At 35.3% G+C, this 17,378-nt stretch overlaps 1 protein-coding gene across 5 annotated transcripts in view; it reads left to right on the top strand.

The window, feature by feature from the left end:
• Positions 1–17,378, top strand: part of LOC144014795 (presenilin-associated rhomboid-like protein A, mitochondrial) — a 69,190-nt gene that overhangs the window by 50,826 nt on the left and 986 nt on the right. The window contains exons 3-11 of one of the 5 annotated variants that reach the window (XR_013282575.1): positions 1,048–1,242; positions 7,926–8,082; positions 9,853–9,950; positions 10,032–10,164; positions 11,414–11,509; positions 12,647–12,796; positions 13,184–13,233; positions 15,161–15,231; positions 15,323–15,374. Coding sequence is in view for 4 of the 5 variants with exons in the window: in XM_077515076.1 (XP_077371202.1) it covers positions 1,048–1,242; positions 7,926–8,082; positions 9,853–9,950; positions 10,032–10,164; positions 11,414–11,509; positions 12,647–12,796; positions 15,161–15,231; positions 15,323–15,424; positions 17,038–17,135 (1,100 nt within the window). In the remaining variant the exon portion in view is untranslated. Of the gene's footprint in view, positions 1–1,047; positions 1,243–7,441; positions 7,574–7,925; positions 8,083–9,845; positions 9,951–10,031; positions 10,165–11,413; positions 11,510–12,646; positions 12,797–13,183; positions 13,234–15,160; positions 15,232–15,322; positions 15,425–17,037; positions 17,136–17,378 lie in introns of those variants that run through there. The other 4 variants (XM_077515076.1, XM_077515099.1, XM_077515083.1 and 1 more) reach the window with 4 other exon arrangements.

The following is a 17,378-nucleotide window of genomic DNA, read 5'->3' as shown; positions in this document are numbered from 1 at the left end:
CAGGGGGAAAAAAATATTGTCCAATCATGTTTATTTTGATATTCCCCAATCTTTGTGAAGTTACTGGAATACTGCAAAAGAAATTTTTGAAAAAAAAAAAAGTTGTTATTTTTAAGCTATGAGATGTCCACTACAGAGGACATTTTTTAAAACTTAAATGCTCGGCTCAAATACAGTTAAAATAATTCAAACAATACTTTAAAGTGTTCTTTAATAGTCTCATAGAAAACATGCTAACAACATTTAAAGCCGAAATTTGTTCAATAAAAAGTGTTTTACACTTACTTTTCTTCTTCCCTAAAAAGTGCTTGCACTGAGGGAAACCATTTTCTTTTATGATGCAACCAAAGGTAGCAAAGCCCCACCCCTACACATTTTGGTATCATTGGAAAGCTCTGAATGTCCTCTATAGAGCACAAAAGGAATTAATTCAATCGTATACACTGGATGGGAGATATTCAGGTTTTAAAAAAAAAAGGTCCACTACAGAGGACAAATTTGAATTGCTGGTAGTCAGGATGATGTGTACCATTATGATCAAATTGCAATTTCATTTTTTGGGACTATGATATATTTTTCGGCAAGTGCAATAAGTAACCATTGTAATCCATCCATCCAGTTGATTAGGGATATGATGGTTAAATGGTAAACGAATACACAAACAAACACACATTTGATGCACAAGTCCTGGCACTAATGTACAGACATACTGATAACCTGTTAACCTAGTTCTTGATGCAATTTCAAAATACCGACCCAATGTGCACGCTGGGTATGCCGTAAATAATCCAGCATTAGCTTCACTCCCTTTTGGCCCCAGTAACCCATTTGTGTTACTTTTGATTTGACCCAGCAATAGTATACAACATAACCCACATATAGTTTATACAACCCTTTGAATGCAGGTCAGACACATGCAGTTTTGACCCAACACACAAATTAGTTGCCAAGTGATCCAACGCAAAGAAAATGAACATCAGCTTCACAAAATGAGCCGTGAGGCGTTCTTACCGGCGTTTTTATCCCCCATGTCCCCTCGTGTTGCAGAAGAAGTTCAAGCGACCGCAGATGCTCCCTGGACCGGGTTACCGGGTTCCTTTACTCGCCCCCCCTCGAGAGAGAGAAGAGCGGTTGCGAGTCAGGACGGTTGTTTCGATGACTCCCCGTGACTGTCGGACAATGAAGCATGTGGCGGCGAACCTCGGGAAGGAGCGAGCGTTTGAAGGTGGACAGTGGCTTCAGGTGAAGAGTCTCTCTCTCTCTCTCTCTCTCTCTCTCTCTACCCGGCTGATAAAGGCACAGTAGATGTCTTTTAACTTGTCTCTGACTTATTATGATTAAGATACACTAAGGTTGTTTGTGTGTCTTATTAAAGGCCATAATTCAGAACATGGATATAATACAATATTATTTTACAAAACCATCCAAATACACCCTTCAGTATGTGGTACCTTTTATGAACACATTATATCTCACGTTTGGCCCCACGGTGAAGCATTCTGTCTCATAACTGCCGACCTAATGCTGTAATGTTTTAACAGCGGGGCAGGCAGGTGATAATTCGCTGCGGCGATATCAATATTTAATGAAAGAATGAGATCGATAGATGCCGTCCTGAGCGTCCACTCCGTATTGTGGCAGTTATTTGATACGGCAGGAGATTTCTGGTGGATATTGTGCGCGGTACATTGAGTGTGGACTACAGCAATTCTCTAATTTTTTTAAAAACTTATATTCGATGCGCAATATATTACGTTTTAATTGAATCATTATTTAATGTTTTTTTTTTCAGACTACATAATGGCTTAAAATAATATTAAATACAGTGTTCCCTCATTTTTTCCGCTGACGTTAGCTTCCAAAAAATACGCGCAATAAGTGAAACCTGCAAAGTAGTTAGCTTTATGTTTTACATTAGAAATGTTTTAAGGCTCTAAACCCCTCACCACGCAGTTTCTGAATTTCTTTTACATTTACATTTTCTCACATTTCTCTCTTATTTAGACATTCTCAATGTTCAAACCTGCACAAATTTTATAAAATAATTACATTAATGTAAAAAAAAAAAAAAAAAATGCATGCAAAATTGCACTAAACAAAATCTGCGATACAGCGAGGCCGCGAAAAGTGAACCGCGTTATAGCGAGGGAACGCTGTATAATTTTTTTTTAGGAATAAAAGCTCGTTTCTGATGACTTAAAACTACTACTGCACCTATCATTTTTGCCAAATGAATATTCCACAGATTATTCCATCAAGCATTTAGATAAAAATGTATTTTCATGATTAAATACTGTACAATATGATGTGCATGTGAGGTGCAGGTAAAATTTTGGTCCACTAGGGTTTGCCATTCTCACATTCTACTGTAAGTGTCTGTGACTTTGAGTGTGTATGGTTTTAAAAAGCAGGGCCCTGGGTTGGTGAGTGACATGGGTGTCAGCGAATGAGAGTGAAGCGTTGGCTAACCCGTTAGCCAGTCTGTGTGTTGAGTGAGTTGCTCCAGATCACGTATAATGTGCTTTTTTTTTTTTTTTTAATGTTTTATTTGAGCTTTTTTCATGTTTGAATTGCACATTCCTCTGTGGATATAAGCTAACGTCAAAATGTTACTATTAATACTGCTATTTATCACATTTAAAATTATTGCATTTTGTTGCGTTTTTACAAATTGACTTCTAATTCACCATTTCTGATGCCACATTCAAAGTGTTCAGAATTTATTTATTTATTTATTTATTTGTTTTTATTTTTTTTAAACCAACATTTTTAAGATTCCACATTTTTTAAGTTCCCTAATTTGGGAAAAACTCGACAGATTATTTTTTTTTCCTATAAATTTTGTATAATTCAGCTTTTATTAGTCTAATTTTCTACATTTCAATTCATTATCCAGCATTTCATTTCGATTCATTCTTGGGGCATTTACATGCAATTTTTACCAAAATGTCTCTTTAGTTGTTTTGCTACTCTTAATCTTTTACATTTTTAAGACTAAAAACATAAGGCTCACTGTAAATCCGCTCGATTTGAGTGAGAGGGTGACGCTGTCATACATAAAGTCCTGCGTGGTCAAATAAATAATGTGCAGTGGTGGCTTTATTTGAAATGTCACTGTATTAACTTGCCGCTGTGACCAAACAGCGCAGCCAGGAGAGAAAATGACAGAAAACAAGCGCCAGTGTGTTAATGTCCAACGGACTCATTGATCAGTGTTGGCGAAAGCTTCCTGTCAGCACTTGCGGGACTCGATGGTAACAGCTCCAGTTTCCTCTGATGTCGAAAAGACATTTGGCAGCTGAAGGCTAATGTGTCATACTTGTGCCAGTGAATGTATCTGCGTAACTGCCACAGAAGACACTGTCAAATGAATTACATGAATGATTTTTATCATATCAACGCCTTCGTAAAATAATCGCCCAACTAATTTTTTCGGATTTTTCAGGAAACACAAAAAATTTGTATCACGAGGGGGAGATGATTTAGGCAAAAAAAAAAGAAAAGAAAAAAAATGACTTAGGCAATTATTTTAAGAGGGTGACAATATAATTATTCTTATATTATTATTTTATTTATTATTATTATTATTATTATTATTATTATTATTATTAATGATTTTTTAAAATATTTTTATGTTGTAATTTCAGACATCTTTTCCTGTCCCGTGATAGAGACCCGGTGCCTTGTTTTTTTGTTTTTTTGTTTGTTTGTTTGTTTGTTTATTTATTTATTTATTTTTTTAGCGAGAGCTCAGTCCTTGTTGCTTATTGCCGCCATGTGCATGTACTTGTGCCAGTGAATTTATCTGTGTAAACTGCCACAGAAGACACCATCATTTTTTTTTTTCTTTTTCACGCAAACGCACGCACACAGAAGACACCATCAAATGAATTCCATGATTGATTTTTCTCATATCGACGCCTTCTTAAAGGCGTCGACTAACTCAGATTTTTTATTTATTTATTTATTTATTTTTAGATTTTTCAGGAAACACAAAAAAATGAACCATTTGCATCATGAGGAGATGATTGAGGCAAAAAAAAATTGCAAAAATGTTTTTTTGACTTAGGCAATTATTTTAAGAGGGTTACAATATATTATTATTATTATTATTATTATTATTATTATTATTATTATTATTATTATCATCATCATCATCATCATCATCATCATCAACATCATCATCATCATCATCATCATTATTATTATTATTATTATTATTATTATTATTATTATTATTATTATTGTGCCCTGCGATTGGCTGGCAACCGGTCCAGGGTGTACCTCACCTACTGCCCAGAGCCAGCTGAGATAGGCGCCAGCACCCCCTGCGACCCTTGTGAGGAATAAGCAGTCAAGAAAATTGATTATTTATTTATTTATTTATTATGTATTTATTATTTATTTTATTTATTTATTTCTTTAGAATTGTGTCATTTGTAAGAGCAAAGACATCTTTTCCTGTCCCGTGATGGAGACCCGGTGCCTCGTTGCCGTCATGTGCTGGCGTCAGTTCCCTGAGTGAATCGATGACAGTACCCGATGAAAGAGGACACGTCTGCTAGGGGGAAATAAATGTCCTGCATTGATCAGGAAAGAACATGAACTCTTGCATAGATTTTGATATCAGTCATTCAAAAAAAAAAAAAAAAGTTGTACAAATGGAGCTTTTAACCAAAGGTGATTGTTATCATATTGATGTTGATCACCTTGTTTTTAATGTGTGCTCTCCGATTACTGTCACCCTTCATCATGTTTCTCTTCTGCTCCGCCACACCATGTCCTGGTCTGTCCCACGGGATAATATCGTCAATAGGATATCATCTCACTTGGCAGCGTGTCCTTGGGCCTCTGCGCCGGCAAAGGCATAACGCAGTCCTTTTGGTTATATTTTCATCCATCCATCCATCCATCCATTTTCTTGACCGCTTATTCCTCACAAGGGTCGCGGGGGCTGCTGGCGCCTATCTCAGCTGGCTCTGGGCAGTAGGCGGGGGACACCCTGGACTGGTTGCCAGCCAATCACAGGGCACACAGAGACGAACAACCATCCACACTCACACGCACACCTAGGGACAATTCGGAGCGCCCAATTAACCTGCCATGCATGTCTTTGGAATGTGGGAGGAGACCGGAGTACCCGGAGAAGACCCACGCGGGCACGGGGAGAACATGCAAACTCCACCCAGGAAGGTCCGAGCCTGGACTCGAACCGGAGACGGTTATATTTTCATACGTGTGCAAATAAGCAACAGGGAGCAGCCTATCACTTCTATGGTGCCAAAGGCCGGCACGTGTATTGCAAACGTGGCCTTTTGGAAGTGAGCCCTCGCTTCTGTGCGGACACCGCAGTGCAGCTATATTGGAACTTCTTCCCCTAATTCCGGAGTCAATGGCGAGCTTGTGCGAAGTTTGTGGAACTTGTCCGGATGCCAATAGCAACACCCACCGCCATCAATACTGCTCACCTCTGCGAGGCCTTCCATGCGTTCCCTCTTGCTTGCTTAGGAACAAAAAACTTTTACCTGTTAGAATGACTAAATAATCGAAATGGTTGTAAATTGGAAATGTACCAGTAGATGGTTAAATTAGTGCAGTTGTGGCTTTATGCAACTGATCTTCATTCACAGTCTGGACGCAGAAAAGAAGGTAAGGCAATAAATTATTTGAATATAGATTTGAATAGAGTGAATGAATATACCTTATTTTCCGCACTATAAGGCGCACCTCATTATAAGGCGCACCTTCAATGAATGACATATTTTAGAACTTTTTCCAATTATAAGGCGCTACAGTAGAGGCTTGGGTTACGTTACGCATCCATTAGATGGTGCTGCGCTAAAGGGAATGTCAACTGTCAAACAGTTTGATAGGTCAGCCAAACTATTAATAGATTACAAACCAGCTTTCTGACAACTCCATTCACTCCCAAAATGAATAAACAGCTGTTTTATTATTTCCTCTGAGGTAAAGTATTAGTATTAGCTAGCGATCCAAGATGGCGGGATCTTCTGCGCATGCGCGTCACCGATCGTGCAGGGTCACCGATAGCGTCTTGACAGCGAGACCTGTTGCGGCTCAATACTGATCCATATATAAGGCGCACTGGATTATAAGGCGCATGGTCAGCTTTTGAAAAAATTGAAGGCTTTTAGGTGCGCCCTATAGTGCGGAAAATACGGTAGTTTTTTAAGCATTTTAATGATAAGAAATGACAACTTAAAATAAATTAGCATAGCCACACCTTTGACACTTTATTTATGAAAATAGCACAACATTGTGCTTTTTTACATAACAATATAAACAACCTACAATATCTAGTAACACTTAATATTGAGGCACTTATTGATAATGCGCGCAATACATTGACTCGCTTCACAAGCATATTACATCCCCCTTCATCTGACGATTAGCATGGATTTTAAACATAGAAGGGCCAAAACATGCTATATGAAAATTAAACTGCACAAAAAAACTAGCCACGAGAGGGTGCTAGAACTGCAGAAATAGAAATCAAACTGACTTTTTTTTTTTTTAACAGATGTGCTGCTTTTAATATCGTGACATGACAAAAATGATACAACCCCTAGCAAAAAGTATGGAATCAGCAGTCTTGGACGAGCACTCACTCAGACGTTTTATGCGTTACAGAATAAAACGTCCGAGTGAGTGCTCGTCCGAGACTGGTGATTCTATACTTTTTGCTAGGGATTGTATTTGAACTATGTGTCTCCCCTTCAATATCACACTTAGTGATAATGCTCCAAAAGTGACCTAAATTACTTTTATTCAAGGTAAATGTGAGTGTTTAATATATAAATACAAAGGTGATATTCAACTGTTTACCATAACCATAATAGTACCATACCATAATACTAATTCAGAAAATATGAATTCACCACAGACCTTCCCTGCCTGTGGACGACTAAATGTGCCAAAACTGAAATATCTCATACATGATTCATAAGAATCCACTAATGTATCATTTGCACTTTAATTTACTACATGAATGTGTTAATAATTGATCAGAATTGGAAAGTAATAGGTGCCAGTGTTACTCCAAACGTAATTCATTCATGACAGTTTTGAGTGGTTATTTATTTCAATTTTGTCAGGTTGAGATTTTCAACAACTTATTTTCAACGCATTCTGAAGTTTCTCCTTCAGCCACAAGAGGGAAGTGCTACATGGGAGCTCACAAGAGATGCTGCTTTCAAGTTCAGAGACTTCACTCGGTCTATATTTTGGCTTAAAACATCGAGTTACAGTACTTTGTTTTTGTCTTTGATGTACTGTACACCCAACGCATTCATGATTTGATTCAGCCGCTTAAACATACGTTGCGTAGCGACTCCTTTGTTTGTTTTTGTTTTTAACGTAGCGACACGTGAACGCGCCTAATTTTGACGTACGATGACGTGAGAAACCTCGGAACACGATTGGCTGAAAATTAACGTGTGGGCGGAACTTCCGGGAAGGTCACAAACACAAACATGGCGTGGAGATGCTGCATTTTAAAATGGACCCGAATAAACGTAATTCCTGCGGAAAAGATAGTCGCGCGAGCTACCAGGCAAGTTGGCAAAAGATTATCGACTATGTATCATATTTGTCGAGAATAATAATAATGAGAGCATGATTGTGAGTGCGTGATGCTAGCCGAACAGCTAGTCAGTCATTGCAAACCAACTTGTCAATGAATGACATCTTACTGCCCTTTCTGCATTTCATGTCTGCTAATTATCTCGATTTTGCACAATGCATAATAATCACATTGAACATGCTGTTGACATGTCATGCATATCTACACCATGCAGCCTATTTTAACTCAAATCATGACGTCAGCTTTTAGTGTTTATGTCATTGACGATCTTTGAAATGCCCCCCCCCCCCCCCCCCCGTTTTAATTTTTTTATTTTTCAAAGGCTCGACTTTTACTGTCAAGTGAGGCGTGGATTCCGTCGAGACGTGAAAAGACCAAAGAAAGGCAACATTTCACTTCCGGAACGCCCACAAGGAACAACACTCAGTCCTCATGGACCCAAGCCGAAGCTGCACAAGCCTCTGATGTTTACAGTGGGGGTAAGTAAGGGCCTTTTTCAATATCACATATCATTCCTGGAGAATAATTGTTCTATAGGTGCCTGTTATTGCTACCATTATAGCTTTGCAATGTGTCGTTTGTTGTTTCAGTTATTTTACTGTTTTGGTCCATAGGCTAGGCAATCTTTTATGTTGAGACAATCTATGTGTAAATATACAAAGATATAATACATAAAAAGACAGGCCACTGTGTTTCATAATTCTGTCACTTAAATTTTATCTCAAAGACTGTTAAGATGAAACCACAACTTTAATATAGCTATTTATTTTAAGTTTTGCAGTAAAAACACAAAAACCCAAGAAAACAATGTTCTGTGAAATAAATATTCAATTTGTGAGCCCTTGCTTACACAGAAAAACGGTGTTCCAATTCATGCCAAAGGCTTTGATGAAATCAGTATAGAAGACGTGTACACAGATCATTCTTACTCAACTATGTACACAAAACACCTCATTTGCAGTCAACGACTTGATCTGAAAATGGTAATAAAATCAGTGCAGACCACATTTACGCGGAAAAAAAAAAAAGTGTGATTGTGACATAACAGCAGAAAATAAAGATAAATGAAACCAGTTTGATCCTGCTACCCTTGATGTGTTTTTGTAAAGTGACAGACTTATGAACCACCCTATATGTGTAATATTTTCGGATGAAAAGACAAAATTGCTGTCTATTGTTCGCTACATGTATATGTATATTTGGGGTGTAATGAAAATTGCTTTTATGTGGAAAATCTTTGACAATTTAAAAGTGGTGAGTGTATCGAATCAAGCTGAATCGTTCCACTTTAAAAATATTGAACCAAGCAGTATCGTATCATGTATGTATCAAGAAAATGTATTTTATTGGTGACAAGCACCCCCCTAATATGTGAATGTCACATGACCAAACCTAGAAAACAGGTGAGCTGTGATTGGTTACCTGAGCCCTTGTGATGTCATTTTCAGTCGACAGCAAGTTGCAGAATGTGTTTTTAAAGGTACTAATTGCACGTGAAAAATAATGAAAGTATCAAATTAATTATAGACAAAATATTCACTTTTTATTGCTATAATGGGCTAAATAAGTGAAGTATTACTTTAAAGGCAAGGCATGGCAACTTTTTTTTTTTTTTTTTTTTTATAACTATAGCTCAATGTGCCTCACGCAAGCATCGATACGGCGCCTAAGAGCATTTGCAAACACAAAACGATATTAGGAAGTTAAGTAGAGAAAATAAGAGTAGCTTACCAGAATTACTAAAAGCATTGACAGCATTTGAGCACGTTCATAGATTTCAAAAACATTTCTAACGTATAAAAGTAAACAAATTAAAGGAGGGTTCTAAATTTACTCAAAAGGCTGAATTGTAAAATTCCTTTAAAAACGTTAAACTCATTCACTGCCATTGACGACTATTAACGTCAAAACTCAACGAGTAAAACTCAATTTTTACTGGGCTGGCAGTGAATGAGTTAAATGACCTTAAACGAAAAATAAAAGCATTCATTCACACTCAGGGCTGATATCACTTCTTCATCTTATTCCATTTGTTTGCAGCATAACGGCTAAATGCTGCTTCACCGTGTTTCCCATGAACTGAAAATAATCCTGTAGATTGCATCTAAAGTCTTAAAAAACATTTAAAAAAAACATATTTTTATAACTTTTTCATCTTCATATGAAGACTTTTTTTTTTGTCGTGTAATATTGCAACTTTTTTGGCACGTGAACCCGCTTGGTTGTCCTAACGCCACGTCAGTTTACAGGCTGCTCTTTCGGTGCCGCGGCCATCCTGCAGTACGAGAACTTCAAGTCGAGAGTCAGAACTTTAAGGGATAAAGAGGAGTCCGAAAAACTCTTACGGGTGAGGTCATGACAAAAAAACAATAAAAAAATTATTTTTATGACCCGACTTGGACAGTCATTGCGGCTGTTGTGTTGTCAGGGTTCCACAGACATGGCGTACTGGCACGACTGGTGGAGTCAGCTGACGCTTTTCCAGCGTCAGGTCATCCTCTTCATGTCCGTGGCCGACCACTTCTGGAGCGGACTCACCGAAGGCCAGAAGACCGTCACTGGTGAGCAAAAAAAAAAAAAAAAAAAAACTAAAAAGAAAAAGGAAGGGTCTATAATGGGGTTGCACAAGTATGCACACCCTCTTGAATTAAACAATCTCATACCCACACCATTTCAAGTGCTTCTGATTCAACCCAAATCAGGTTTTAGCTGTTCTGGTAGGCTTTCCCCGACATGTTTTGCTTTTTGAAGATTTTGGGAATTGACGTAAATTTAAATCAGGGGTGCCCAAGCCCAGTCTTCGAGAGCCCTTATCAACTCGGTTTTTTTTTTGTTTTCCCTCCTCCAACATACCTGAATCAAATAATCAGGATCTGCTGATCATTTGATTCAGGTGTGTCGGAGGAGGGAACCAGAAAACAGGCTGGATAGGAGCTCTCAAGAACTGGACTTGCTTCCCACAGCAACAGATTTTTTTTTTTGTTGATTTTTTTTACTCTTTTACTGACACACGCTATAAAAAAAAAACAAAAAAACAAAAAAAAAACAACCCCGACAGTGCCAGCCGATTTTGAGCATTTTAACTAATTTTTTCAAGGCAAACAGAATGATGTGTACTTTTACTACATTTACAAGGTGGGTACCACATGAAAGATGGCATTCCATTCTGTCATTAGAGAAAAAAAAGTATGTTTCCACCTTATTCTGTTCTTTAGTAATCACCATTTGAAAATAGTTAAATTTAGTGACATTGAGCAAAAATTGACAGGAAAGTAGAAAACAAGCTTTTTGTGAAAAGTTACATTTTCTCCACAACAGTGACTTTGACACTATTTTTATACAATATTTTTTGTTTAGTGACGCTTTATGAATTAGGTTTAACGTGACAAAGGCTTTGATCATCCTTGAAAACGTTCTATTTCATCATATTTCATCAGATTCCGTCATGTGTCATTGTAATTCCATACACCGGCAACCCAGTGAAAAGAGACACCATGCTGCCATCTGCTGGCCATAGTTAGTGGGTGTTTTTGATTCCACAACCTATTGAACAGGCAGCGCTGCACTTAGATGTTTCACTACCCATTGATTAAAAAAAAACAACATAGTTGACGTCTTTTAACATTTATGGCGGCATATATCGTGATTTTACTAAACGTTATTAAACATTTTTAGCGGTCAAAGAGTTAAGTTGTACAGGTCAGAGGTCACATTAATGGTGGGGAAAAGTTGCGTAGTCTCATTTTTGTTAAAACAGGCATTTGAAACGGGGTGTGTAGACTTTTTCTAGCCACTGTGACTGTTGTGCAGGTATTATCGTGGCGAACGTCGTCGTGCTGTGCTGCTGGAGGATCCCCGCGATGCAAACGAGCATGATGAAATACTTCATCTCGAACCCTGCCGCCAGTGAGTAGCACAGCAATCAAAAGGACTTCGTATGTTTTTTTGTATTTTTTTTTTGTTTTAATTAAATATACTCAATGATGTATTCATTGTCATAGATTTGACTAATTTTACGACTTTTTCTTTCATGAATCCTCTTCTTGTAATATTTATTTATTTGCAGATGTTTGTATATAAAAAAAAAATTGTTATTTTAAATGAATGTTGCACGCATACACAAAACAATTTTATACTAAACCGAATTCAAAGTAAACGAATTAAAAAAACAACGAAAACTTATAATCCCGCTCTGAAAATTAATTAGGACAAACTGAATTTTAAAAATAATACAATTTTAAGTGCAACTGAAAATAAAATAAAAGCTGACTGTAAGGAAATTTACAAAAGTATTATAATAACCCCGATGGGGATTTGTGGAAAATAATAATTTAAAAAAATAAATAAATTGTGTCCATATTTGGATTTTGGACATGCAACGTTTGCGTGGGACAGCGATGATACAGAATTAAACTGACTTGATTCTCAAAAAATATATATTTTTTATATTCTTGCTAGAGATACATTTTTTTCAGGGCAGATACCGATTATTAGTAGTCAAGGACACCAATAACCGATATTTGGAGCAGATATTAATTTTTACTAAAAGGGAAAATATTGGCATCAAAATTTGAAAAAAAAATGCTAACTCCAGCACTTTTGTTTTTTTTTAAACGTATTTTCATTTGTAAAATATTGTAGTTAAAAAAAAAATCTTAGTCAGACATTTTTGCTTTAAAAATCTAACAAAAAGTTCGGGGATCTCCCCGGGGCAGTCGCATGTCTTTAAAAGTTACATAAAAATGTAAATAAATAGTTCCCTATTGTCGTTGTTTTTATAGTAAATACATTTTCCAATTTTTCAAAATATCTGAAGTATGAATATTTTATTTAAATGACCAAACAAAAATAAAAGGTGCAAAACAGTTCTCTGAAAATTGAAATAATTAGTTCCCTGAAATTAACACTTTTTTTTAAATGGATCTATCCGCACGATAATTCAAAATGTTCCGCCGCCGATATCCGTCAAAATGCTGACTATCGGCACCGGACATTCCTGATGCTTTTGCCGCTTTTTGTGTTGTTGTCTCTGCTGTCGGCCAGAGAGTCAGTGCCTTCCCATGGTGCTGTCGTCGTTCAGTCACTACTCGCTCGTCCACCTGCTGGCCAACATGTACGTCCTGTGGACGTTTTCCTCCGGGATCGACTGGCTTCTCGGGAGGGAGCAGTTCCTCGCCGTCTACATGTCGGCAGGTAAGTTTGGGGCTGAGGCCTTTCATTCATTTTGCAAAAAAATTCCTTCTTGTGAATCATTTGCCGTCAAGATAACGTCATAGTTTATAGTGCTACTTAATGATGCTGCTATAGCTATATTTGATCATTAAATTATTTTTCAGTTTTGTGCCTTTTTTTTTCATAATTCACATTAGGGCTGCATGATATTGGAAAAATATGCAATATAGTTGCTGAATTTGCGATATTTAACATGTACCTAATGAAATGACATTTTTATTACCGACTGAAAGAATTACATTTTGTCATGCGGCAAAATGATCAAACTCAATGTATTCTTCATTAATTGTAATTACCTCTCGTTGAGTACTCTGTGTTCCAACTCTGTTTTGCATTTTTTATTATTAGGTTGGAACACTCATGGAACTAGGGGCGTGGAAACCAAATAAAAAGAGAGGGTGAGGAGGGGATTTTTATTTTTTTTCAGATTTCAGTAGTAAATTGTATCAGTCATGTAACGATATCCAAACATCAAGATACGATATTATCACGATATGAAGGTCACAATACAATAATTATCACGATATTGTGGGAGCGTTGGCGATATTTAAAAAAGATCACAATTTTGTAAAAAAGAGAGCTCATACTTAAAAAAAAAAAAAAAAAAAAAAAAAAAAGCACAATTTTGTGCTTTTGTCCATAACGGCGATGCATATAAACCACCTACAATCTCTAATAACAATATTGAGGCACGTACTTGCTAATGCAAGCACACATTGATCGCTTCACAAGCAAATTAGGTTCCCCTTCATCTGACAATTAGCATAGATTTTAAACATAGATGGCCAAAACATCCCTAATGAAAATTAAATTGCACTAATATACTAGCCACTAGGTGGTGCTAGAACTGCACAAATTGAAATCAACCTGACTTTTTTTTTTTTTTAACAGTTGTGTTCCTTTTAAATATTGTGAACATGACGACGACGATATTGTGGCAGTTTTAATATCACGATATCACGAAATTGCCCTTATCGTTACATCCCTAATGTTTAATAAATGTCAAACAGGTAAACCTGACAAATTCAAATTCAGATAAGAGCATAAAATTCCATACCAAACCTATTGCATGTCTTTGTGATATGCATATTGCATAGGCCAATGTCGCAATATCAATATTTTTTCAATATATTGTGCAGCCCTAATTCACATTATTGTCATCAAATTCGGAAGTTTAACTTTTGCTTTGCAACTTGCAATTTTTTGTCGATGTTTAGTCTTTTAATATTGAGACTTCTCATAATAATCAAATGTTTTAAGATTAGCATTCCTTTATCATAGAATTGCAAGTTCTCACATAGTGAATGTAATCTCTAAAATATGAATTATTTGTGTAATTGCTAGATCGTGTGAATTTTTTTTCCGATAATGTCTTTATTTTTATTTAATTTCCCCTAGAAATTTTTTTTAGTTCTTTTTTTTTCTTTTCCTTTGTGTCCTTTGTATCTGTGTAAAATGTATGTTACATCTTGTAACAAATATTTTATTCCAGAATATTTTGACTTTAGCATTGTATTTATTTTTTTTTGCATAACATAACTCTATTCTTGTAAAAAAATAAAAATAAAAATAATGCAACTTGCAATTTTTTAGGTGAACCTTTAGCTTTTCCCGCAATTTATGATTTTTGTTGCACAATTAAAGTTTTTTTTTTTTCCTTTTCCTTTGTGGCCTTCGTATTACGTATTTCGCTTGTAAAATTAAAATTTATTTTATAACATTCTTCTCAAATAAAAAATAAATTACAGGAAAAAAAAAATTTTATAACAAATATTTTATTCCAGAATATTTTGACTTTTTAGCCTTGTATTTTTTTTGTGCAGAGCATAACTGTATTCTTGTTAAAAAAAAATAAATAAATAAATAAATGAAAATAATTCTCCTCCTAATTGTGACTTTATTTCGCAGGCCCTTGAAGTCAACTTTTCACAAAGTACAAAAGATAAAACAAGTGTCAGCAGAAGTTCAACTTTGTTACAACATTCCCATTTGACGCACTTTTTTTTTTTTACTTTAAACCTCTTCAGAAAGTTATTTTTGTCATAAAATGATGAGGTCATAGAGTTTAACATGATTTAGTGTGTAGATAGATAAAAATAAATGATGTAACGCTTCAATTAAATTAAATGATGGCTATTTTGTTTTTTCTTTTTTCTATCTTTCATTTTTTTCTTTCATTTTGTGTATTTTTCTTTTAAAATGAGGAAAAGCTGCATAAATTTGTGGGATGGATTCTGACTTTAATCTTGTGAGTTTAATTTGTAAAATTACAAGTTTTTTTTTATTTTTTTATTTTATTTATTTTTTTTATAAATCCATCTCCAGGTGTGATTTCCTCGATGTTCAGCTACATTTGTAAAACAACATCCGGACGAATCTTCCCTTCATTGGGAGCGGTGAGACACCTCTCCACTTCTTAAATATCACTTCAAACAGGATGACTGAATTATTTTAGATTTTTATTTTTTTATTTTTTGTGCCCATCAGTCAGGTGCAATCATGGCGGTGGTCGGTGCGGTCTGCTCCAGACTCCCCGAAGCCAAACTGAGCATCATCTTCCTCCCTATGGTCACCTTCACCATGGGAACTGTGAGTGAGTGATGCGGTCTGACGAGACCCCCCCAACCCCTTCCACCTTGACAGAGTTTCATTTTAATTGAACCAGTGTTCATTTTGACAAGAATTTTTAGTTTAGTTTTAGTTCCTCTTTTGACTAAAATTAAAGTTTTAGGCATCTGATTGTATTTTAGTTTTAATCTTAGTGTAGTCGACGAAAATAAACCAATTTTAGTCGATATTTTCCTTCATCATACATTTTATACAGAAAATGATAACACACCTATTTGGAACTAGTTCAACAAGCAAAACATATTTAATATAACGGTGTCTTCATTGTTTCAATGCAACAATGTTGAACTGACAATAATATAACTTCATTTTCTCCTAAATAATATTTAAAAAAAAAAGTGCATAATTGCTTTTGATTAATCTTACAGCTGCACAATTATGGAGGACCAAAACTGCCAAAATTCAAAATAAATAAATGACTAAATAAATGACTAAAAGTGAAAATAAAAATCAATATTAAAAAAAATAATAATTTGAAAATTGTATTAAAAAAAATAAAAAAATGGAAATAAAAAGAGAAAATTATATATTTATATAAATAAATACATTTGTATTTAATTTTTGAATTATATTTTTATATGCATTTTCATTTTCACTTTTAGTCATTTATTTGTTTCGTCATTGATTTATTTTTTTAGTCATTTATTTATTTATTTATTTTTTAATTGTGGCAGTTTTGGGCCATATTGCCAAGTCGAAATGTTATTCAAATGAGGGGGCGGTCCTCGAGAAAAAAAAAATAAAATAATAATAATAATAATAATAATAATAAAATAAAAAAATAAAAATAAAAAATAAAAATAAAAAAAACAAAACAAAAAAAACAAATGAGGGGGCGGTCCTAAGCGTGTCTTGCGTTGGACTCCGCCGTTGCAAACTGCCTGCCATTGGTCGAGTGAGCAGTCGGCGAACAAGGAAGCTTTGAATTTCGGCAGTTTTGGTCCTCTGTTGCACAACGAGTGTAGACACGTTTGAACATGAAATAAAGTTTATTTAATTATTTATTTATGTATTTATTTATTTTATTGCACAAATGTTTCAAACATACACATCAATATGAAAAACATATACAACATTATGGCTTTTGTTATAACATTACTAATTCTACAAGGAAACAATATACAACAAAAATGAAAGAAAACACAAAAATAAAAAAAATAAAAGACACAAGGGCTTTTCACATAACATGTATTTGTCCATTATACAAAAAAACTCGTTGTGAAAATAGCCGAAATGTGGTTTCACCTTCGATAATTTACATTTGTGTATAAAAAATGTACCCAGGATGAGAATTGTGTTAACCAGATAGTCATCAATAACATCTTTCAACATGAAATAAAGTGCAGTGAGCACTGAACATTTCCTGATCGGTTCTTTTCGACAAGCTGCGTTTCATTCATTGTGATTGATTGTGTGAATTTCTGTCACTGTGTTATTTTCATTTTCGTTTTAGTCATTGACAAAATCGCCTATTTCAGTTAGTCTATTTTACTTTTCATTTCGTTTTGGTCTGAAAAAAAAAAAATAGTGACGAAAATGAGCAAGTGGAATCTTTTGTGCTGCTCTTTTAAAAGGTTCTGAAAGTTGTGGTTGCCACGGACGCGGCAGGGTTGCTGTTGGGATGGCGGACGTTTGACCACGCGTCTCACCTCGGCGGAGCTCTCTTTGGCGTGTGAGTCAAGGAAACCATCAAATCATGATAAATAGGATTTTGAAAAGATGGAAAATTGTGCTAATAATGCTCCTTCATATGGAGGACCAAAACTGCCAAAATTCGAAATAAATAAATGTCTAAAAGTGAAAATAAAAATGAATATAAAAATATAATTCCAAAATTATATCTAAAAGAAATATTTATTTTCACTTTTCGTCATTTATTCATTTTTTTTTTTTTTTTTTATTTAGACATTTATTT

The sequence above is a fragment of the Festucalex cinctus genome, chromosome 1, assembly GCF_051991245.1.
Source record: "Festucalex cinctus isolate MCC-2025b chromosome 1, RoL_Fcin_1.0, whole genome shotgun sequence".
In the NCBI taxonomy this organism is placed as follows: domain Eukaryota; kingdom Metazoa; phylum Chordata; class Actinopteri; order Syngnathiformes; family Syngnathidae; genus Festucalex; species Festucalex cinctus.
This window is presented reverse-complemented; position numbering and strand designations above follow the sequence as displayed.